The sequence below is a fragment of the Babylonia areolata genome, chromosome 23 (assembly GCF_041734735.1).
Source record: "Babylonia areolata isolate BAREFJ2019XMU chromosome 23, ASM4173473v1, whole genome shotgun sequence".
NCBI lineage: Eukaryota > Metazoa > Mollusca > Gastropoda > Neogastropoda > Buccinidae > Babylonia > Babylonia areolata.
Genome location: NC_134898.1, coordinates 53035103 through 53059432, shown reverse-complemented (window position 1 = coordinate 53059432; position 24330 = coordinate 53035103). Strand labels below are relative to the sequence as shown.

At 39.5% G+C, this 24330-nt stretch overlaps 1 protein-coding gene across 1 annotated transcript in view; it reads right to left on the bottom strand.

The window, feature by feature from the left end:
• Positions 1-2338: 2338 nt before the first annotated feature.
• Positions 2339-24330, bottom strand: part of LOC143297716 (uncharacterized) — a 49740-nt gene continuing 27748 nt past the window's right edge. The window contains exons 2-3 of the mRNA XM_076610135.1: positions 2874-3203; positions 2339-2787 (exon numbers count right to left, since the gene is read on the bottom strand). Of these exons, the coding sequence (XP_076466250.1) occupies positions 2339-2787; positions 2874-3203 (779 nt within the window). The remainder of the gene's footprint in view (positions 2788-2873; positions 3204-24330) is intronic.

Below are 24330 nucleotides of genomic sequence, written 5' to 3'. Positions count from 1 at the left end.
TCGAAAATACCCGTCCGTGACATTTTCTCCTTCACTTTGCGTATCCCCCATTCTTTCCAAGCCCCGTGCCAGGTGCATGGAATGCCCAAAAAAGCATCCCTTTTTAGACACCTTTATATCGGGCCAAGTTTAAAATCGTCAATTATAGTAGACAATTCTCTATATATCTAAGTAACATTTTTGCCCGTTTCGTAGTTTTTTCACGTGTGTTTTGTACTGCAGACGGGCAAAAATGTTAAGTATAATATAAGAATGTCAAACCAGAAAGGTGACCAACTTTTCGGTCCAAAGGGTATATCCATTTGGGTACACAGTGATTCCGATTTCAACATAGAAGAGTCGACGGGCAAAATTGTTAATATTGCCCCGCGGCACACATGCGCGCGGTGTGTGTGTGTGTGTGTGTGTGTGCATATGTGGATGTTTTGTTCTTTTCTTGTTGTTGTTGTTTTTTTAAGTGTTGAGGGATTTTTATTTGTGAGCAGATTTCAGAATAACATTTTTGACTCACTTGTATAAACAAAGTGATTCTATGTTTTAACCCGGTGTTCGGTTGTCTGTGTGTGTGTGTGTGTCTGTGTGTCTGTGTGTCCGTGGTAAACTTTAACACTGACATTTTCTCCGCAAATACTTTGTCAGTTGACACCAAATTAGGCATCAAAATAGGAAAAATTCAGTTTTTTCCAGTCATCTTGTTTAAAACAATATTGCACCTCTGGGATGGGCACAAAAAAAATAAAAAATGAAGCCTAATTATATGCAAACTGCATTTACTGTTATATTTATATTTTTTGTATTCTCTAAACTTGACACTTTGATCTTATATTCTGACCCAACAACAAGAGCAGTCATTATTATCATTTTTTGTTCAAACAGGAACTTCTTTTGCCAAGCATGGAAGTTTTATTTATTTTGCAAACGTTTTGGTGCAGTTAGTAAAAAAGGGAAATTACTTTGTAATTAATGCTAGGGGACTTAATTTGCTTTAAACTGATCTTTCTCATCTTGAACATTACATTTTGAAATTATACTCAATACATAAAAAGCTTGGATTTTTTTTTAAAGTGTATCACAAGTGAGTCTTGAAGGCCTTGCGTCTCTTGTTATTAGTTTGGTTTGTTTTTGAAACAGTGGAAGTGGAGTAAAGTTCACATCAATGATCGAGCATATGTGTTTTGCTAGACTGAGTACATTTGTTTGTATCACTGATGATATGCTACCTGCTGCATAGTGTTTAAAAGAGACGACTGTGGTGTATCCTTTTTTCTTTTGATTGGAAAAAAATGGATAGTGAAGTGTCAATGGAGGAGAACAGACAGACAGACGGTGCTGCTTCAAAACCTACAAAAAGGTTTGAATATTTGTTGGTCGGTTTTAATAATGTTATGTATAATGATTTTGATGTTACACATAAGTGATATGCAGCGCCGTGTTTGTCAACACTACTCAGTTTGTCTTGAGGAGAAAACACTGTAGATATTGTCGTGTACGTGCGTGATTCGTTCGTCCACAAAATCGTTCGTCAGTCCACAAAATAAAAAAAATCACAGATCATACAATTTAATTTATAGTTTTGCAAATGGTTGCCCTCTGCTTTATGATGTCCACTTTTTTTTTCCTCCGCATCCCTTTTCCCAACATAAAAAAAGAAGCACATTACAATATAGACATGAATATAAATTCTCTCTTACACATATATACCAGAATTAAAACAAATATATAGTCAAAACATTCTCCGTAAAAATAAGGCATGTACATACTCTCCTTTTACAGATAATATAAAAATTAAAAAAAACTGGTTAACAAAAAAAGTCTTTGTTATTCCTCAGTGAAGGGCGAGGGCGGGAGAAGGCAGATGGTTGATTCCTTTGTAGATTTATATAGGGCAGAAAGTGGAGGGCGGAATGGAGATGGCTCAGCTTTTACGAACCAGTTCTTCTTCAATGATATTTAAGTTTGCCTTAAAAGGCCCATAAATGCAGCATGATGTCTGCGTCGTTTGCTTTTTTTTCTTTTTTTTTAATGTTTGTTTTTGCAAATTCAAAAGTAGTGTTCAGGTTGACACTCCCTTGCGTTTCGAGGGAAAACCTAATGTACTGGAAAAGTCTGAGTATTAACCGTTCTTTGGTTTGATTTCCATCTGAAAACAGAAGCAAACAAACAAACAAAAAATTAAGTAAATTATACAAGTCCCCTTAAAAAAAAAAAAATGTTGAGCAACTCACTCTCTCTTCTTTCATCAACACTCTAGCAATATATTGTTCTCTCATCAACACTCTAGCTCTAGCAATACACTGTAACAAGAGCTTTAATATGCTGTTAGCACATAGGACATTTGTTAGCACATAGGACATTTGTTAGCTCTAGCGCCGCATGGAGAACACATGGACATGTGACCGCAAGGGAGAAACAAGAGTTCCCTTTTGGCATTTTTGCAGATCATGCACTTGAACATCTTCTCGACATTTTTGTTTTTTGGCCGGACTACTGTGGCGGCGAGGGCCTCGTTGGTTGTGATAGCGGTGGTCTCGTTGGTTGTGGTGGCCTCGTTGGTTGTGGTGGTCTCGTTGGTTGTGGTGGTCTCGTTGGTTGTGGTGGTCTCGTTGGTTGTGGCAGCGGTGGTCTCGTTGGTTGTGGCAGCGGTGGTCTCGTTGGTTGTGGCAGCGGTGGCCTCGTTGGTTGTGGTAGCGGTGGTCTCGTTGGTTGTGGTAGCGGTGGTCTCGTTGGTTGTGGTAGCGGCAACCTCGTTGGTGTTTACTGTGGCGGCGACGACCTCGTTGGTATTTGCTGTAGAAGAAAAAAATTAAGTAAAAAAACAAAACAAAAAAAGAGCTTAAAAATTGTTTGTTTAAAAAATAATAATAACAACTGACCTTCTCCGTTGTTGTTGGAACTCCCACCGCCGGACGTAGTGTTATTTCCACGTGCGTCGCTGGACCCACTGCAAGTGCCGGTTGAGCCACCGTTCGCAGTGGTGTTGTTGGGGCCCCCGTCACTCCTGTTCAATCCGGAGTTGAATTCTGTGCGGCCGAGCGCCGGGTCCCTTCCCGCCAAGACGTTCTGGACGAACGTTTCCCCTTTTACACATCTCAGGTATTCGCACTCGCCCCTCCATATCGCGTGTGACTCCCAAATGTCGTCTTCGGGGCCCCAATTTTTCATGCCAATTCCGCAATAAAAGCACCTCACACAGTCTGCGTAACCTGTTATTAAACCAGAAACAAAAGCATATCTGAACAAACCGATATATATATATATATATATATATATATTTTTTTTTTTTTTTTTTTTTTTTTTTTTAAGTAAAAACAAAGACAAAGGAAAAAAATGACTTGTCTTACCTGCGTAGAACATCCCGGAATTTACAATTTCCATCAACGGTGGACACCTCTCTTCGTCCCACTGTTTGAAACTTCGCAGTCTTGCCTCTTTTTGCAAAAACATTGGATAGACAGCCAACTCCAAGTCTAGTCTATGAAACATACTGGGTCTGGTGGGAAACATACTGGGTTTGGTGGATCTAGTAGCGATATTCGTTGATGAAGATCCCTGTGAAACATTGGGTCTGGAAGGTACAGCGATATTTGCTGATGAAGATCCCTGTAAAACATTGGGTCTGGAAGGTACAGCGATATTCGCTGATGAAGATCCCTGTGAAACATTGGGTCTGGAAGGTACAGCGATATTCGCTGATGAAGATCCCTGTAAAACATTGGGTCTGGAAGATACAGCGGTTGAACTGGGGGAGGAAGAAGCAGAGGTGGAAGCAGGAGGACCAGAGACTGGAGGGTATTGAGGTTCAGCATCACATTCCAACTCATTTTTAAACTCTTGTTGTTCCTGCTGTCCCGGTCGGAGAGTCGGCGTGCTGTCGGAAGAAGAAGACCACACCTCTAACACGTGCTGACACTCGGGCGATATGCGTTTGTGCACTTCCAGCGGTTTGTCTCCTTTTTTCCAGTCCGAATGGACTATGGAGCAGCTATAACATTTCACCCTGCCCTTGTCATTGATACTGCCAGCTTGATCCGAGACACGTCCAACTCTGCCGGAAAGTTCCCCAAGCTCGCAAGTCGCATGGATTTGTATTTAAAGTTTTTAAGTCTGGAAGATACGAACTACCCATTTCTCTCTCTCTCTCTCTCTCTCTCTCTCTCTCTCTCTGTCCCTTCCCCCCCAACATTAAAAAAAAACCGAGTAAATAAAGAACAAAGAAATGACAAACAACACAAAATAAAATTTAAAAAAAACAAAAAAAAACTAGACCTTGGCTGGAATGTTTGTCAGTTTTAACGTCTCTAGAGTGTCTGGTAATGCGGTTATAAGCAGATTACATAAATACCTTTTGTTGCTGGGGAAAAATCTTCTTGCAGGGACATGGGAAAATAAAAAACAACATATATATTGGACCGTTTTACCCCCATGTCCTTTTCTCCAAAGTCGTTTATTCCATTCCCGTTACAAGTAGTCCGGTTGAAATCCGATCCGATTTGTGATGAGGTCGTTTAAACATATCGGGATGAGGATGAAATGATGCTGTCATGTTCGTCTGTGTATGAAAACTAAATATACAAAAACTTTTTTGATTTGTATGTACGTGTGTTCTCCAAATCTCTTTATTTTCTTTTATATCACACTCGGATATGAACAGACACTAACATTTGACAATCTACTATTTTTTGGGATTAATTGTAAACAGTATACAAACAGTAAACCGATTGTCTTTTTTTTGTGTGTGTGTGTGTGTGTGTAGATATCCCTGTAAAATATGCGGCAAGGCATTTACCAACAGAGCACGACACATGGTTGCCGTGCACAAGGTGGACGCAATCGAAGCAAGAGGAATTCGTTATGATGATAAATTATATACAAACAAAACGAAAGGTAAATAGGTACTTTTTTTCTTTCATTTTTATATGTTATATATCTCTGTGTATATATATATATATATATATATATATATATTTTTTTTTTTTTTTTTTTTTTTTTTAGCACAATTTATATATATAATTATATATTATTTGTTTAATTCTTTTAAACTAATATTTTTTGTTGACAGAGGGTGCAATGTCCTCTCTGTCAAAGAATGGTGATCAACCTGGGAAGACATCTAGAAAATGTTGAAAAGGTTGACCGAAGTTCAGAGCAATGGGAACAACTGATGAAACGTACAAGTAAGAAATACTTTGTAAAAACATATGAACATGCTCTTTTTTTTTGTAAGGATGTTTTTTTTATTATTATTTGATAAAAATGTTTAAAAAAAAAAAAAAAAAAAGACTTTCAGATGTTTGTAGACGTTGTTAACTTTTTTTTTTTATCCATGGCTAGCTAGCTAACACATGTTTATATGATTACAGAACGAAACGGACCAGAGCAAGAAATTGATTGTATCCCTGCTCAACATCCTCAAAGTAAGTCGTAGCTCATTATTATTGTAGAAATAGTCTATGAAAAAAAAACCCTAATCACAGGCTCTTATTCCCATTCCCTGTCTCTCTCTCTGGTCTTTTTTTTTTGTAACTCTCTCACTTACTGTTTAAAGTGATGTTTGTATAAAAGAGTGATTTTTTTTTTGTACGCGTACGACTTATAGCACACACAGACACACACAAAAATTAGGGACTCTTTTGTTGTATCAAACATGTGTTTTTTTGTTACAGGACAAGTTTTAGAAGATTTTATAAAATTCCGACGCACTTTTCAAGAAAGCTCTTTAACACAATAATAAAAAATAAATAATAATAAAAAAAAAAAGAAATTCCATCATGGGCTGTCTGCTGGCGTTAAACAGGTCTGCAAATCTGGAGGTGATTTTTAAGGTAATATTAGTTTTTACTAAAAAAAAACACAAAAAAACCCTTTTTTTTCGGGGGGGGGGGGGGGGGGGGGTAGTTTTTTTTTTAACATGTACATAAGCCATATGATTTTATTGTTTATAAAAAATTAAAAAAACTTATGGTCTGTGTTTTTTTTGTTGTATGTATGTTTAGATTCCCGACGATGACGACAATCGCGCATCCACAGTTTTCATGGTGATGGTTTTAACTCCTATGAAGAAAATTCTACAAAAAGAAGGCAACGGGGTTGCGTCAAGCCAATACAACAAACTATTGGCTTTCAATGTAAAGTTCTTTTTTTTTTATTTGTCACTTTTATGATGTTAAATTGATGTTGGTGGGGGGATTATTTTTTTTAAGTAATATAACACATACAAAAAACAACACCAAAAATAATGTAAATAAAAAAAATTGTCTTTTAACGTTGTCTGAAAATCATGTGTGCAGACTTTCTTAAAGTGGCTGACTGAGGCCCAGCAGTTTTATTTACAAAAACACAACTTGGCCTCAGAGGTGCAGAATTTGCACGCTCGTGTAAAAGCTGCGATGGTGCAGTTCCGAGCATCCAAAAAAATGCGTGCAATTGCGATAAACACGGAGACCAGACGTAAGTACACTACTACTACTTATTTACATTGTAATTTTATAACCAATAAAATGGGTTTTTTTAAAAGAGACAGACATATACACAGGGGGGTTTAGTGTTTTATCTAAACACATATTTTATGTTTAGGTACAAGTCACTGTTATTTAAGATAGTTCATAAAATATGAGTGAAAAACAAGTATACATAGTTTGTGGTATATAAAAAAATTATCCAAACCCCTACTAAAGTACAAAGTTTACGAAAAGTAAGAGTTATTTTTAAAATGTGGGTTGGAGGAAAGGGGTATAACTAATGTTTTTTAAAAATATATTGTCATTAATTTGTTGGGTTTTTTTCTGTTTGATTATAGCATTGGACATAAAAAAAAATGATTTCCCCACCAAACATCTTATGACATCCGTGGCCTGTGAGGACACATGGTCTGACAAGACTAAGGCCAGGGATGTCCTCATAACACTACTCACGGTCGCATCTCTCGGCTGGGAGCCATCAGAAACATGACCATAGAGCAGCTTGATAACGCCAAAAGTGTGGAGGAGGATGAAAACCTTTACCGCATTGATGTTAGTCTAGTTGTTGAATATTTATTAATTTTAAAAAAATAAGTTTTTGTTGTTGTTTTTTTGTTGTTTTTTTTGGTTTTGTTTTGGGTTTGTTTTTTTGTTGTTGCATAAAGATATATGAACCTATGTGTTTGCAGTTTTTTTTATGGCTTGATTTTGCATAAAATTTAAAAAAAACAAAAAAAACACAAAAAACGCTTTGCTTTCTTTTTATTTAGGTTACAACACACAAAACCATGAAAATTTATGGAGCGGCTGGCATTTACACACCTGCAGCGGTAAATATCGGGAGGGTTGTTTTTAGCATTTTATTTCTGTTTTTGCATTTATAAACTTGATTCATTGTTTATAAACATACAGAAAGTGTCAGAGAGAGAAAAGAAAGACACACACGCACACGTACACGCAACATAGAGACAGCAGTCACAAACGGTTTTTTTTGTTTTTTGTTGTTTTGTTTTTTTGTTGTTTTTTTTTTTTTGTTTTTTTTTACATCTTCTGTAGTTTATTGCTTTGCTTTTTGACAACAGTTTGTTTTACTCCAGCTTAAAGTTCTCGGAAGGGAAGTAACTCACAATCCATCTATTTTTTTTTTTCCTTTCATGCTTTTGTAATCCCCCCTACTTCCCCCAAATTACATATTTCTTTTAGATACTAAATATTTTTTTGTTTCTGGTTTGTTTGTTGTTGTTTTTTTTATCTTTGTTCAAGATACTTGGACGAACGACCAGCGGAATCACCGTGGGTTTTTTGTACCTCAACAGGAAATCAAATCAGTTCCAGCCACGCTGCATATGTTTTTCGAAAGTTAACACATACAACAGCAACACAAATGCGAAAAAGTGTAGCTGTTGCAGTAAGTTATCCCCACGTATATATCATTTCTTGTGCATAATTTTTTCACATAGCTATACGATAACTATGTTGGAATTTCTTTATATTTTGGCCTTAACATACAACTTTGTGTGTTAAAGACGATACTGTACTTTTAAAAAATTTGTATCAATTTTTTTTTTTTTTTTTTTTTTCATTTTGCATTGTGATTTGTTTTATATTTTTTAAGTATCTTGACTTACCTGACTTTTTATCTACTAAAGGCCCAAAAGACGGTTTTGGTTTCATGAGTAACCTCTCTCTCTAAAAAAGAGACCTAACTTTTTTTCACTATTTAAATCTATCTCATAGGTTTTTTTTCCTTTCGTTATTGTTGTATGTGTGGTTACGAACTGGCTATGTGTTTTTTGTTTTCTCTCCTCAGCATCGGGAGTCGCCGGCGGAGGTACAGAACGCCATTTCAGAGGCCATGCTCCACAGCCTCATCGTACACAAGGAATCATATGCTGGCAAAACACACCACAGCACTGTGTACAAGGGTCTGAGAGCTGTTGGAGCAGGTATGGCCAAAAACAAGAAACAAAATAAATTGGTTATATTTACAATTATAAACAGCTTTACTACTTTGTTTGTTTGTTTGTTTTTTTTAGTTTAAAAAGTTAAATTAATTAGCAGTGTGACCTGCACATCATTTAAAAAAAAGTATCTAACACACACACACACACACACACACACACACACACACAGTGTTTTGATTCAGGTTGTTGTTTTTTTGTCAGTGCAAAGTCTACAGGCCGTCGAAGAGGAGCCCGGGCTGTCAGGACTAAACCAGTCCTCAATGGACGACCAGCCCGGGCTGTCAGGACTAAACCAGTCCTTCTCAATGGACGACCAGCCCGGGCCGTCAGGACTAAACCAGTCCTTCTCAATGGACGACCAGCCCGGGCTGTCAGGACTAAACCAGTCCTCAATGGACGACCAGCCCGGGCCGTCAGGACTAAACCAGTCCTTCTCAATGGACGACCAGCCCGAGCCCTCACAGACACCTGTCCAACCGCCTCGAAAACAGTCACCCGCTCCGGTGTCGAGTGAGTTTTTTCCCCTTCCAAAAAAAAAAAAAGAGATTATTTTTCCTCTCTATTAATCCTGCCTTCCTTGTTTATATTTCATAAATTGTAAAATTAGTCTTTTCTTTATGGAGGGGTGGGGAGGGGGGGGAGGGGGGGGTTTGTGTATAAGTATACCATGCTTATTTAATGAATTATCATTTTCTCCTCCTTTTTTGACTCACTTGTGTAAACAAAGTGAGTCTATGTTTTAACCCGGTGTTCGGTTGTCTGTGTGTGTGTGTGTGTGTGTGTGTGTGTCGGTGGTAAACTTTAACATTGACATTTTCTCTGCAAATACTTTGTCAGTTGACACCAAATTAGGCATCAAAATAGGAAAAATTCAGTTCTTTCCAGTCATCTTGTTTAAAACAATATTGCACCTCTGGGATGGGCACAAAAAAAATACAAAAATGAAGCCTAATTATATGCAAACTGCATTTACTGTTATATTTACATTTTTTGTATTCTCTAAACTTGGCACTTTGATCTGATATTCTGACCCAACAACAAGAGCAGTCATTATTATCATTTCTTGTTCAAACAGAAACTTCTTTTGCAAAGCATCGAAGTTTTATTATTTTGCAAACGTTTTGGTGCAGCTGTAAAAAAGGGAAATTACTCTGTAATTAATGCTAGGGGACTTAATTCGCTTTAAACTGATTTTTCTCATCTTAAACATTACATTTTGAAATTATACACAATGTAGCCGTGTACCGAGTGGTTCTAATAGGGTACGGCACAAAAGACTTAACTAAATGATTGATTGAATGAAAGGATAGACAAGATCCCATGCACAGGCCAGGAACATATAGAGGCCAGTCGCAAATGGGTTTTTCTATTGTTTTATTTACAATAGTTATTAGATGAGAAGAAAACATAAGAGAAAAGAATAGAAGAGATAAAAAGAGAAGACAATGAGAAGAGAAGAGAAGAGAAGATAAAAAGAGAAGACTAAGAAGACATAGAGGAGAAGATGATGAGAAGATAAAAAGAGAAGAAGACAGTGCCTGGAATGACACAAACAAATATCATTAGCACAACATGTCAGCACAAGTGAATAATAAAGCGCATGTATACATATCACATGGAAAGACTATTCACTCGGGTTTGGGATACGCAACAACATAATGCAAATGTGTGAAGATCAAACGCTGACATCAAATGACATTCCTAATACATTTGAATAGTGCAGTTAAAGTGATTGAAGCGATGCTGACCTGGTGAAAGTACACTGACAGTATAGATTAGGTAAAGCTTATACTGTGTCAAAGTGACTCAAATGAATCAGTTTATCATGTTGCACTATACTGGAGTAAGCTGTATAGGAGAGGGCATGATAACTAATTTACAATTAACAGACTGACACATATCAGGTGGTTTTAACCAATAACTGATATTAATCAAACACTATCTTGTAATCACAACAGCAGAATACTACACACATCTTAACGAGTACTGAGCACACTGTAGCAGTACAACTGATATTAGCATGAAAGATAATACCTGAATAACAAACAAGATAGAGAATCGGTGGATTAGATATAATACTGGCAAACTGATAGACCAGATAGTAAGTGAAGAACCATCATGGCTTAACCATTAAGTGGTGAATGAACTTTATGCACTCACTAGAACATTCTGGAACAAACTATCTGTGTACAGGGACGTCACTGACTGTGACGTTAAGAAGAATCAAATGGAACACTGCTCCAAGCATATGACGGCATGGCAATTATTTAGATCAATCATAGCCGAGCTGTGACTAACATGTCAAAGCAATAACTGAAAAAAGCAATAACTGAACATACTCATATGAACACAAGTACTTTGTCGAATAATACAATTTACAAATCAACACATTCTACACACTAGTACTTACAGTGATACGTAGCGAGGTGTTAGCCGTTGTGAGAACACACACGACACACTGCCTGCAACACAGCAAGAGAGAGAGAGAGAGAGAGCAGGCTCTGGTCAGATGACTGACCAGGTATGAAATGACCACTCATCACCGTCTATTGGAGTTTAACGACCTATTGGCGTCTACACCTTTAAGGTCAAGTTTGTTCAGTTGGAGTTGTTTTGATGCGGGTATTTGTTTGTGTGGTTGGGGTTGTATGTATTTGGTGGTGAGAGGGTTGTATGTGTGTGTCACTGGGGTTGTATGCGTTTGATGGTGAGGGGGTTGTTTTTGTTTTAGCGGGTGGGGTTGTGTAAACTCATCACTCACTGTGCCAATTTATGCAAGTTTAGCGGACCGCAAAGTCCGTCACGTGTGCTGCAAGCAGATCGTCACTAATCACGGAAAATCCGATGACAACTGTGTTTGTTTAAAGGTGTTCAGTCACAGATTTCTAAATGATTCCTGAACCGATTTACGTCGGATAAGTTGCAAAAGAAAGAGCTCAACACCTACTTTATAATGAGTATAAAATGAAGTGTTGGTTATTTAAGATGACTTTATAATCTTAATTTAAGTCACCTGAACAGGGTCAGTTTTAACGAGCTCGTCACTGAAAATTACAAACTGCGTTAAATAAGTTCAACGTAGGCAAACATAAATGGAACAGACTTAAAGATGGAATTGCGACGATTCTGCCAGTATATAACACTTGTAGTTTACTGATCTGACAAAAGAGTTATTAATTGATTACGGTGGAACAGAAACACAAGTTTCTTCTCAGCCAATGACGTACCGCAACGCGACACTGGTCGAGCCGTCAGCAGGTGGTCTGGCGAGGACAAAATGATGTAAGCGGAGTGACGTCACACATTCTGTGCAGGGGTTAGGAGGGAAAACGTCGTCTGCTCATACAGCTTGTGCGTGAGGCAAGCTAATACAGCTTGTGCGTGAGGCAAATATTGGAGCAAGCATAGCGCTTGGTCACACACAATACATAAAAAGCTTGGATTTTTTTCCCCAGTGTATCACAAGTGAGTCTTGAAGGCCTTGCCTCTCTTGTTTTTTTATATTTGGAACCAACGTGTTCACACCAAAACTCTCAGTCAGTTGCTAATAGTGACTGGTCTAAGGGACAAAACTCTTCAGCGATACCAGCAGTACGAATCCTTGTAATCCTTGACAGACACACGGGAGGAAAAAAAAATACTAATGTTTTGTTGCCGGACAAAGGGAGGGGGGATGGAAGAAAAAGCACTGTATATGCATCATTGAAAACTTGTCTAATTGATATATTTTTTTGTTATTTGTTTTCAGAATCCATGGGGACACTCCTCAGTATCAGTATCAGTATCAGTAGCTCAAGGAGGCGTCACTGCGTTCGGACAAATCCATATACGCTACACCACATCTGCCAAGCAGATGCCTGACCAGCAGCGTAACCCAACGCGCTTAGTCAGGCCTTGAGAAAAAAAAAAAAAAAAAAAAAAAATATATATATATATATATATATAAGCGTACATACATAAATAAATTGTGACCAAGCGCGCTATGCTTGCTCCAACACTATTCACGCACAAGCCAGAGCAGACGACGTTTTCTCTCCTAACCCTTGCACAGAATATGTGACGTCACTCTGCTTACATCATTTTGTCCTGGCCAGACCACCTGCTGACTGCTCGACCAGTGTCAAGTCGTGATACGTCATTGGCTGAGAGCAAACTTGTGTTTCTGTTCCACAGTAATTAATTAATAACTCTTTTGTCAGATCAGTAAACTACTAGTATTATATACTGGCAGAATCGTCTTAATTCCATCTTTATATCTATTCCATTTATGTTCGCCTACGTGAAACTGATTTAACGCAGTTTGTAATTTTCAGCGACGAGCTCGTTAAAACTGACCCTGTTCAGGTGACTTAAATTAAGATTATAAATTCATCTTAAATAATCAACACTTCATTTTACACTCATTATAAAGTAGGCGTTGAGCTCTTTCTTTTGCAACTTATCCGATGCAAATCGGTTCAGGAATCATTTAGAAATCTGTAACTGAACACCTTGTAACAAGCACAGTTCTCATCAGATTTCTTCAGATTAGTGACGATTTGGTTTGCAGCCCACGTGATTGTCTTTGTAGTTCGCCTAATTTGTATAAATTGGCCGAGCGGGTGATGAGTGGTCACTTCCACACCCGAGCCAGCCGCGGCCAGCACCTGCTCTCTTTGTCTCTTGCTGTGCCGCGGGCAGTGTGTCGGGTGTGTTCTCACAACAGTGACACTTCGCTACGTATCGCTGCACTGTCTTCTCTTTTTATCTTCTCTTAGTTCTTAGTTCTTCTTCTTAGTTCTTCTCCTAGTTGTCTTCTTCTCTTTTATTCTTCTCATCATCTTCTCCTTTATGTCTTCTTAGTTTCTCTGCACAACTATTGTAAATAAAACATTAGAAAACCCCATTTGTGACTGGCCTCTATATGTTCCTGGCCTGTGCGTGGGATCTTGTCTATCCTTCAATTAATCATATTTAGTTAAGTCTTTTGTGCCGTACCCCCTTGAGTAACCACTCGGTACACGGCTACAAAAGTGGCGTCGCCGACAGGATAAAGATCCATTATAAAATAGTCCAATTATTCCCTTTAAGGTTTCAATTATTTTATCCAAATTCAATCCATCCCAAAACCACAGCCCTTGACCACCAAGTGTACCTTGTTACAACTTGGTGCTGTGAGCAAGGATGTGCTAGTTCTCTATATCTCTTAATAAATCAAAGCTCATAGCCAAGCAATCTCTATTACATACTTGGCACTGTGAGCTAGGATCGTACAGGGACAAGAGGTTGTACTAACAGTCACATAGGGATAATCTAACATAGGAGAAGAGAGAAGACAGTGCAGCAGGTACGTCAAGTCCACAACAAGAAACGTCGCCCACATCAAGATGGCTTCAACTGACTTCCTGCCCAAACTCCCATCATCAGGCTGCCAGCAACTGAAGTGGACACCCCAGCCAAGATCCTTCACATCATCGAGGAGAACTGGGGAGAGCAGCAAGACGCCACCGACCTTGCCACTGCGTTCTTCAACAGACAGCAGCAGCCCAAGGAGACAGTGATCGACTACGCATCCCATCTTCGGCACCTATGGACCAAGGTCAACAAGGCCGAAGATGGGGTAATGCAGGTGCCAGCGACCATCCTCCGCGACGCTTTCGCCAGAGGCCTTCAGCCAGCCACACTGAAGCGTGATGTCAGGCGCCTCATCCGCTACCACCCTGACACCACCTTCGAGGCAGCGAAGAAGGAGGCCCTGCGATGGCTGCGGGAGGACAGCCACACCTACAACATCTGCCCTGGCGTAGACAACACCACTGTTGTCCGCCTACAGTCCCAGCTGGCCACACTCGCAGCTGAGAACGCCAGCCTGCGACATCAGCTGCAGTCACCCATGCCAGCACACAGCCCACATCCTTCAAAACCCACACTTCATCTTCAACACTGTGTCTGGTGTGAGAGGTCTGGCCACACAGAGCACCAGTGTCGCCACAAGCGACGCTACAAGGCCAGGCAACAGAATGCTGACCACCAGCCTCCAGTTCCAGCCCACAACCAGTGTGTCACTGACACACACACTGGGCAACCTGGACCGACGCCAACTGCACCAGCTCCAAACCAGCGACGCAGGAGACGCAGACGACGGAGGCGCCACAGCACCACACCTGATGCTGTCGTCCCACACTTGTCCCCACCTGTCATCAGCCCCGCACCGCAGAGGTCCAGCCAACAACCACCCTCTATCACGCCTACAGACCCAGTCCCACTGCACCACCAGGGTGACAAAGTGACTGACACTGACACTGACAGTGGTGTGTGGCTGACCAGGCCCATACCAAGACCCAGGACACCAACCCAGCAAGCTGCACCAGAGCCACCTCCACTACCACCAGATCCTGCCCCTAGGAGATCCACACGACTGGCATCCAGGGCACCACTGAGTTTGTGATAAGACTGGTGAGAATATTTGTAAAAAGAACATTTAACAGCCAGGACAGTGAGACATTCAGAAAAAAACCCCACTCGTGTTTCTTTTTTTTTTTCATTCTTGCTGAACTGAGGCAATGCTGATTTTGTTTTTCATGTTCCTGTTCATGCTGTAATTTTGTTTTCATTTTCAGATATTTCTGCATAATTCATGTTTTATGTTTTTTTCTTTTCTTCTTGCTTAACTTAACCTGTGATCTAGCTGGTCACAAGGTCTTGGCAATGCAAAGTATGTCTATGAACATGCTCACATAATTCATGTTTATAATCTATGCTTTTATACATGTATGCCTGTTTATATGTGCGTCTGACAGTGATATGATAGACTGATAGGCACATAAATGAATGCTTTCCATCTTCATAGTGTATTTACCAAATTGGGACCCCTTCTCTATAGCAAACTCTTCAAAGTTAAGTTAGGATGCATTCGACTAAGTCCAAACTCATAACTTAACCTGGCTAAAGCCACTTTGAATATAGAAGTAGGGTATTCTTCCTAAGAATGTTGCAGTCATTTCACATTCACTTAGCTATCAGTTATCAGCAAAATTATCTCCCTTACCTGCCCAACAATTCTTGTTTGATGCCCAGCTAAGTCTGCTCACAAGAATTACTTTTAATTAACCATCGCGGACGATGGATTTCAAAAGATGGGGGGAGGTGTGACCAAGCGCGCTATGCTTGCTCCAACACTATTCACGCACAAGCCAGAGCAGACGACGTTTTCTCTCCTAACCCTTGCACAGAATATGTGACGTCACTCTGCTTACATCATTTTGTCCTGGCCAGACCACCTGCTGACTGCTCGACCAGTGTCAAGTCGTGATACGTCATTGGCTGAGAGCAAACTTGTGTTTCTGTTCCACAGTAATTAATTAATAACTCTTTTGTCAGATCAGTAAACTACTAGTATTATATACTGGCAGAATCGTCTTAATTCCATCTTTAAATCTATTCCATTTATGTTCGCCTACGTGAAACTGATTTAACGCAGTTTGTAATTTTCAGCGACGAGCTCGTTAAAACTGACCCTGTTCAGGTGACTTAAATTAAGATTATAAATTCATCTTAAATAATCAACACTTCATTTTACACTCATTATAAAGTAGGCGTTGAGCTCTTTCTTTTGCAACTTATCCGATGCAAATCGGTTCAGGAATCATTTAGAAATCTGTAACTGAACACCTTGTAACAAGCACAGTTCTCATCAGATTTCTTCAGATTAGTGACGATTTGGTTTGCAGCCCACGTGATTGTCTTTGTAGTTCGCCTAATTTGTATAAATTGGCCGAGCGGGTGATGAGTGGTCACTTCCACACCCGAGCCAGCCGCGGCCAGCACCTGCTCTCTTTGTCTCTTGCTGTGTCGCGGGCAGTGTGTCGGGTGTGTTCTCACAACAGTGACACTTCGCTACGTATCGCTGCACTGTCTTCTCTTTTTATCTTCTCTTTGTTCTTAGTTCTTCTTCTTAGTTCTTCTCCTAGTTGTCTTCTTCTCTTTTATTCTTCTCATCATCTTCTCCTTTATGTCTTCTTAGTTTCTCTGCACAACTATTGTAAATAAAACATTAGAAAACCCCATTTGTGACTGGCCTCTATATGTTCCTGGCCTGTGCGTGGGATCTTGTCTATCCTTCAATTAATCATATTTAGTTAAGTCTTTTGTGCCGTACCCCCTTGAGTAACCACTCGGTACACGGCTACAAAAGAAATAATAATTATGATGAAAAAAAAAAATGAAAAAAAAAAACCGGTAGTAGTAATGAAAATAATGATAATAATAATAATAAATAAATAATTAAATAAATAAGACAAAAATGATGATAAATAAGCAAATAAATATAAAACATGAAGACACACATTCACACATACACCCACACATGCATAACAGATATGCCCCCAAAACGCAGTTTCACAGATATGAAAGCACAGTCAAATACATATAAACGTACATGAGCTCCAACACACACACACACACACACACACACACACACAGACACCACAAATTTCCCTGCACCTCCTCTACCCCCTCCTCCACACACTCAGAGTTTCTAGTCTATGTATCGCAGCTTCCATGGCACACACACACACACACACACACACACACAAACACACACAGATGAACACTTACTTGTACAAGCACACACACACACGCCCATATCTCCCACCCCCAACCCCACACACACATATATACAAAGATATATATATAATATATACGTTCCAATATCCTGATGCTCCCACAGTGTAGGCATGCATACACTCGCATACCTCATCCTCTATCTCACCTCCTCCCTGCACCCCCACCTCCCCCTCACACACACACACACACACACACAACACACACACACACACACACACACACACACACACATGCACAGAACTCTCCTGACACTTGTGTACACTTACACTCTCACGCATGCACAAACGCACTCAAAAACACAGACCCACACATACACACAAACACACACATACACACACGCACAGAGGCTGCCAATGATTGGCCGCAAGAGGGATGGGAAAAGATCTCTGATGCCAAGAATGTGGCGTCTAGTGTGTTGCTCAGTCTACTGTATTTGGAAAAGCCCACAGAGACTCTGTTCCGTTTTGAAGAAATTTGCGCAATGTTGGTTTGGAAATGATGCCGATATTTGTTTGATTTGCAAAGCATCGTGCTCTACCTTTCATGTTAGACTTACGGCCGCTCCCGCTCTCTGCTTTTATTTCTTTGAGGCGATCGATGGTGTGATGGCCTTGTACCTGTTCTTTTTGATATTCTTTGACTTTTCTGAGGATTTCCGATTTTCCTAGATGTAGGCCGCTCGTTGGTGTTGCGTTACCAGCAAGTCTGTCAGCTCGCTCATTTCCCTTAACTACTGCATGTCCCGGGCAGTATGACCATGTGAGGTTTTTTTATCTGAAAGTTGCGCATTGCCTTATGCCACTCTGGGCTTCCCATTCCGTTTTCAATTTTCTGTATGAGGTTCATTGAGTCGGTTAGAATCATGGCATGTTGGTTTCCGGGCGTATGGAGGGACGATAGCCACTGGAGGGCATGTGTCACAGCTTCAACTTCCATCGTTAGGCTGGAGGTTGTGACTTTGTAGGCAGCATTCTCTTCCCTAACTGTTTTTCCATTTTGTTTCGCAGTGAATCCCCAACCGGATTGGTCTTTGGTGACTGAGCCATCTGTGTATATGATGATGTCCTCTTCTTTACTGTTTTCTTCTATGAGTAGCTTCACTTCCGCATCAGTTTTGCCCTCTGGCCATTCCCGACAATGTCTTCCTAGAGTGGGTGAAATGGCTGTGTTGAATAGATGGTTGAGGTTTTCGGGGTTTTTCTCCCATTCTTTTGTTTCTTTCAGGTCTTGTAGTCGGCATACTAGCTGGATTGTGTCTTCTGCTTGCCCCATCCATGATCTTCCTCGCCCTAGACGGCTGCCTTTTGGTTCTTTGACTGCGTCATGCAGTGGGTTTTGAGGGTTTTCTAATGCTTTGAAGTAGGTCTTGACCTGTTCTAACTTGTTTCTGGCCTGCACTGAAGGAAGGTCAAGCAGGTATCGCATGGTTTCTGTGGGCGTGTCTTTTGTTGTTCCAAGGATCAGCCTCATAGCTTCATTTTGTAGTCTTTCTAATTTTAGGAGGTTGCTTTGAGACGGTGTTGTTAGCCCAAGTCCGTAGTCGATCACACTGAGGACGAGTGATTGGTATAGCAGGAAGAGGTGGCGTTGTTCAATACCTTTGGTTGCCATTGCCTTTAAGACTGAAACCTTTCAAACCAGTTTGTGCTGAGGAGTGGCCCCCAAAATACATCAGGGAAGAGCGGGTGTTGCGAGCGGTAAATGCTTTTCTATTTTTACTTAAATTTCTTTTATGCACTCCACCAATACATGGTCTTTAGAAATAATTCTCTGACTGTATAACCTTATATATGCTTTGATATGATCAAAATCTTGCTTTTTTTACGTAAAGGTAAATTTTAAAAATAATTCTCTCACTGTATAAACCTTAAGTACGCTTTATGTATTAAATATGCGCACATATGTTCGTTGTTGTTTGTTTTTCAGATGTACGTCCCCAACAGAAATAAATTCACCCCAGACCAGCTTCAAATATTTAGGAGCTTATCGCCGACAAAAATGTGTGCCTGCAGATCTTATTAGAATTTTGCAAAAAAAATTACTGATTTTGATGATGTATTTGCACAAATAAAAGACAAAACAATAATAGATAAAGTGCGTGCATGGCCCATTGATGCAGCATTGATTTTTTTTTCTTTTTTTTTTTAAAGTTTGCAAACATAAAAACCCTCAAATGATAATAATTCCTAGATTGATTCACTTACATATTCATGTTTTCTTTTCTTTTTGGAGGGTGGGTTTGAATATTTTTTTTCTTGCTATGGTGTTTGAAAGTGTTTTTCTTTAAAAAAAAATAAACTGTGATAATAAATGTATTATCTGTACCAAAAAATGACTTAAGAGATATTTATACGTGTGTATGTGTGTGTGCGTGTGTGTGTGTATGTGTATGTGTGTGTGTGTGTGTTTCTGTGTTTGTGCGCGTCTGTGTGGCAGTACCTAACTTGCAAATATATATATATATAGATATATATTCGTATTAAAAAAAAAGGTATTCACTGATGCAAATGCATAAACACATATAAGATACAGACGCACATAAATCCAAATTCTGTCACTCAAATTCATATGATCACATAATACTTACAAAAACCCTCCCTCCTCCTCCACTGTCATCACTCTCTCACACACAACATACAAGTCAGATACCCTCTCTGTAAAAAAAAACCCAACCTATTCCTTACAGCAATACACGGTCGTGGTGTTAATTTACATACACTCGCAATAGTAAAGTAGCATAATGTTCACACAACAAACACCCCCCCCACCCCCACCCCCGACTTCCCCCGACTTCACCAACAGTGTTTAAATTACGGCCAGCGGCCGTCACTACCCCACCACTGCCGACGGTTAAAAGCAAACACAGCCCAATTTCCATAATCTGCACAGATAACACAACACCCAGACACGGCGAGCGCACACACACCCAGTCAAAAACCTTGCAGGAAACTTTTTTTCCCTTACGCGTGGTGATTATATAAATATTATACACACTCACGCTAACTAGAAATAGCAAAATTAAGAAAACTTTCACACAATAAACACCGACACTTTTACTAATAATTATTGTGAATTCGGTCCAATGGCCGTCACGACCCAACTGCCGACATGCACCCGAGCGGAGGAGGCAAACAGCCTATTTTCATAAACTTGCCCACATAACACAACATAAAAAACAATAACACATTTTAACACTATTTAATACCAAAAAAAAAACCCCACATTAATACCAAGTTTTAAAAAAACCCTCAAATAGTGAAGGGTCACAGGGGATGGTTAGGATTCTTACGTCCAGGCGGACCCCCGGGGGCCTCGCTGCGCAATGAAACGACAAAAATGTCGTTGGGGTAACTTCCAATGGCGACAGCGTACTATAATAACAGTATAAACTCACCAAGGAGACAATACAATGTTACACTGATGACAACAATTGTTACCCTAGCGCCGCCAGTTTTGGTGGTGGTGAAGCACACCGGTGACCCTAATCCTTAACCCTAACCCTACCCCTAACGCTAACCGAACCCTTAACCCTTAACCCTGACCCTTAATCCTTAACCCTAACCCATCGCCCACAGGGCGTCAGCGTCGGCCACTCATCAGTTTTTGATGCCTCGCTTCATTGTCGCGCCGACGCTTGAAACCTGTCGCGAGGCATGTCGCTCACACACAGACAAACCTCCCCAGGCATCACTCATCACGCTCCATATTTGGAAAGTCACGTGCTGTCAGTGTCATCCTGACGCTGATAATTTGTTTTTGTTTGGGGTTGGGTTTTTTTGTTTGGTTGGTTGTTTTTTGTTGTTGTTTTTTACTCACTTGTGTAAACAAAGTATGTGTGTGTGTCTGTGTGTGTGTGTCTGTGGTAAACTTTAACATTGACATTTTCTCTGCGAATACTTTGTCAGTTGACACCAAATTAGGCATCAAAATAGGAAAAATTCATTTCTTTCCAGTCATCTTGTTTAAAACAATATTGCACCTCTGGTGTGGGCACAAAAAATAGAAAATGAAGCCTAATTATATGCAAACTGCATTTACTGTTTTTTTTTTTTTTTTTTTTTTTTTTTTATTCTCTAAACTTGGCACTTTGATCTGATATTCTGACCCAACAACAAGAGCAGTCATTATTATCATTTTTTGTTCAAACAGGAACTTCTTTTGCTAAGCATGGAAGTTTTATTTATTTTGCAAACGTTTTGGTGCAGATGGTAAAGAAGGGAAATTATTCTGTAATTAATGCTAGGGGACTTAATTTGCTTTAAACTGATCTTTCTCATCTTAAACATTACATTTTGAAAGTATACTCAATACATAAAAAGCTTGTGTGTTTTACTCTCAGTGTACAGGGCTTTCACTATGTTCATTCGCCCAAGTGGTCTACAAATACAGAACACATTTTAACGATTAGATTTTTTTTTAAAGTGTATCACAAGTGAGTCTTGAAGGCCTTGCCTCTCTTGTTTACTTTTTAAAAAATGGGGCAAAAGCTAGATATAACATGCTTTTGTTGTTTTATACGGTTTATTTCTTTATTTTCTTTTGACGTTTTTTCAAACACATCACCACGTTTCCTTGAATTTATTCATTGCACACCCTATCCAGTTTATCTGTTTGATAGTTATTATTCAGTCACGTTTCCATGCATGATATTGATATTCTTTGCAAAATCAATCATTAAATTTTTGATCAATCATTCAGTCACTCACCATACAGTCACTATTATAATTGTTACATCAATCAAATGATCTCTCATCTGTTTACTGTCTCAAACAATGTAATGAAATAAAATCTGTGTTGTTTAGCACGCCATTTTGCTTGTCTATTCATTCATGCAATTAGATAAACTGGATAAATTTATCATAGTTCATGCTTATATTTATATGTATTCACTGATTTCATTTTATTCACTTCATGTATAAGTTATCAACATTTTATCTATAAACACGATACTGCATTTATTCATTATTTCATTTTATTCATTTACTACTAAATTGTTGACCTGTTTTAATTATTTTGCTTCTTTGCCATCGTTTTATCCGGTTGTTGAAACTGCTGTTGTTGCTCTTCTTACTCTTCTTCTTCTTCTTGTTCCAGTTCTCGTTCTTGTTGTTGTTCTTCTTCTTCCAGTTCTCGTTCTTGTTCTTGTTCTTCTTCTTCCAGTTCTCGTTCTTGTTCTTGTTCTTCTTCTTCCAGTTCTCGTTCTTGTTCTTGTTCTTCTTGTCCCAGTTCTCGTTGTTGTTGTTGTTCTTCTTCTTCTTGTTCCAGTTCTCGTTCTTGTTGTTGTTCTTCTTCTTCCAGTTCTCGTTCTTGTTCTTGTTCTTCTTGTCCCAGTTCTCGTTCTTGTTGTTCTTCTTCTTGTCCCAGTTCTCGTTGTTGTTGCTCTTCTTACTCTTCTTCTTCTTCTTGTTCCAGTTCTCGTTCTTGTTGTTGTTCTTCTTCTTCTTCTCGTTCTTGTTCTCGTTCTTGTTGTTGTTGTTCTTCTTCTTCTTCTTGTTCCAGTTCTCGTTCTTGTTGTTGTTCTTCTTCTTCCAGTTCTCGTTCTTGTTCTTGTTCTTGTCCCAGTTCTCGTTCTTGTTGTTGTTGTTCTTCTTCTTCTTCTTGTTCCAGTTCTCGTTCTTGTTGTTGTTCTTCTTCTTCCAGTTCTCGTTCTTGTTCTTGTTCTTCTTGTCCCAGTTCTCGTTGTTGTTGTTCTTCTTCTTCTTCTTGTTCCAGTTCTCGTTCTTGTTGTTGTTCTTCTTCTTCCAGTTCTCGTTCTTGTTCTTGTTCTTGTCCCAGTTCTCGTTGTTGTTGTTGTTCTTCTTCTTCTTGTTCCAGTTCTCGTTCTTGTTGTTGTTCTTCTTCTTCCAGTTCTCGTTCTTGTTCTTGTTCTTGTCCCAGTTCTCGTTGTTGTTGTTCTTCTTCTTCTTCTTGTTCCAGTTCTCGTTCTTGTTGTTGTTCTTCTTCTTCCAGTTCTCGTTCTTGTTCTTGTTCTTCTTGTCCCAGTTCTCGTTGTTGTTGTTGTTCTTCTTCTTCTTGTTCCAGTTCTCGTTCTTGTTGTTGTTCTTCTTCTTCCAGTTCTCGTTCTTGTTGTTGTTCTTCTTCTTCCAGTTCTCGTTCTTGTTCTTGTTCTTGTCCCAGTTCTCGTTGTTGTTGTTCTTCTTCTTCTTCTTGTTCCAGTTCTCGTTCTTGTTGTTGTTCTTCTTCTTCCAGTTCTCGTTCTTGTTCTTGTTCTTCTTGTCCCAGTTCTCGTTGTTGTTGTTCTTCTTCTTCTTGTCCCAGTTCTCGTTCTTGTTGTTGTTCTTCTTCTTCCAGTTCTCGTTCTTGTTCTTGTTCTTCTTGTCCCAGTTCTCGTTGTTGTTGTTGTTCTTCTTCTTCTTGTTCCAGTTCTCGTTCTTGTTCTTCTTCTTGTCCCAGTTCTCGTTCTTCTTCTTCTTCTTGTTCCAGTTCTCGTTCTTGTTGTTGTTCTTCTTCTTCCAGTTCTCGTTCTTGTTCTTCTTCTTCTTGTTCCAGTTCTCGTTCTTCTTCTTCTTCTTGTTCCAGTTCTCGTTCTTGTTCTTGTTGTTCTTGTCCCAGTTCTCGTTGTTGTTGTTGTTCTTCTTCTTCTTGTCCCAGTTCTCGTTCTTGTTGTTGTTCTTCTTCTTCCAGTTCTCGTTCTTGTTCTTGTTCTTCTTGTCCCAGTTCTCGTTCTTGTTGTTGTTCTTCTTCTTCTTGTTCCAGTTCTCGTTCTTGTTCTTGTTCTTCTTGTCCCAGTTCTCGTTCTTCTTCTTCTTCTTGTTCCAGTTCTCGTTCTTGTTGTTGTTGTTCTTCTTCCAGTTCTCGTTCTTGTTCTTCTTCTTCTTGTTCCAGTTCTCGTTCTTCTTCTTCTTCTTGTTCCAGTTCTCGTTCTTGTTGTTGTTGTTCTTCTTCCAGTTCTCGTTCTTGTTCTTGTTCTTGTTCTTCTTGTCCCAGTTCTCGTTGTTGTTGTTGTTCTTCTTCTTCTTGTTCCAGTTCTCGTTCTTTTTCTTCTTCTTCTTGTTCCAGTTCTCGTTCTTGTTCTTCTTCTTCTTGTCCCAGTTCTCGTTCTTGTTCTTCTTCTTGTTCCAGTTCTCGTTCTTGTTCTTCTTCTCCTTCTTCTTCTTGTCCCAGTTATTGTTTTTGTTCCTCTTGTTCTTGTTCCGGTTCTCGTTCTTGTTCTTCTTCTTCTTGTTCTTGTCCCATTTCTCGTTCTTGTTCTTGTTCTTTTTGTCCCAGTTCTCGTTCTTGTTCTTCTTGTCCCAGTTCTCGTTCTTGTTCTTGTTCTTCTTGTCCCAGTTCTCGTTCTTGTTCTTGTTCTTCTTGTCCCAGTT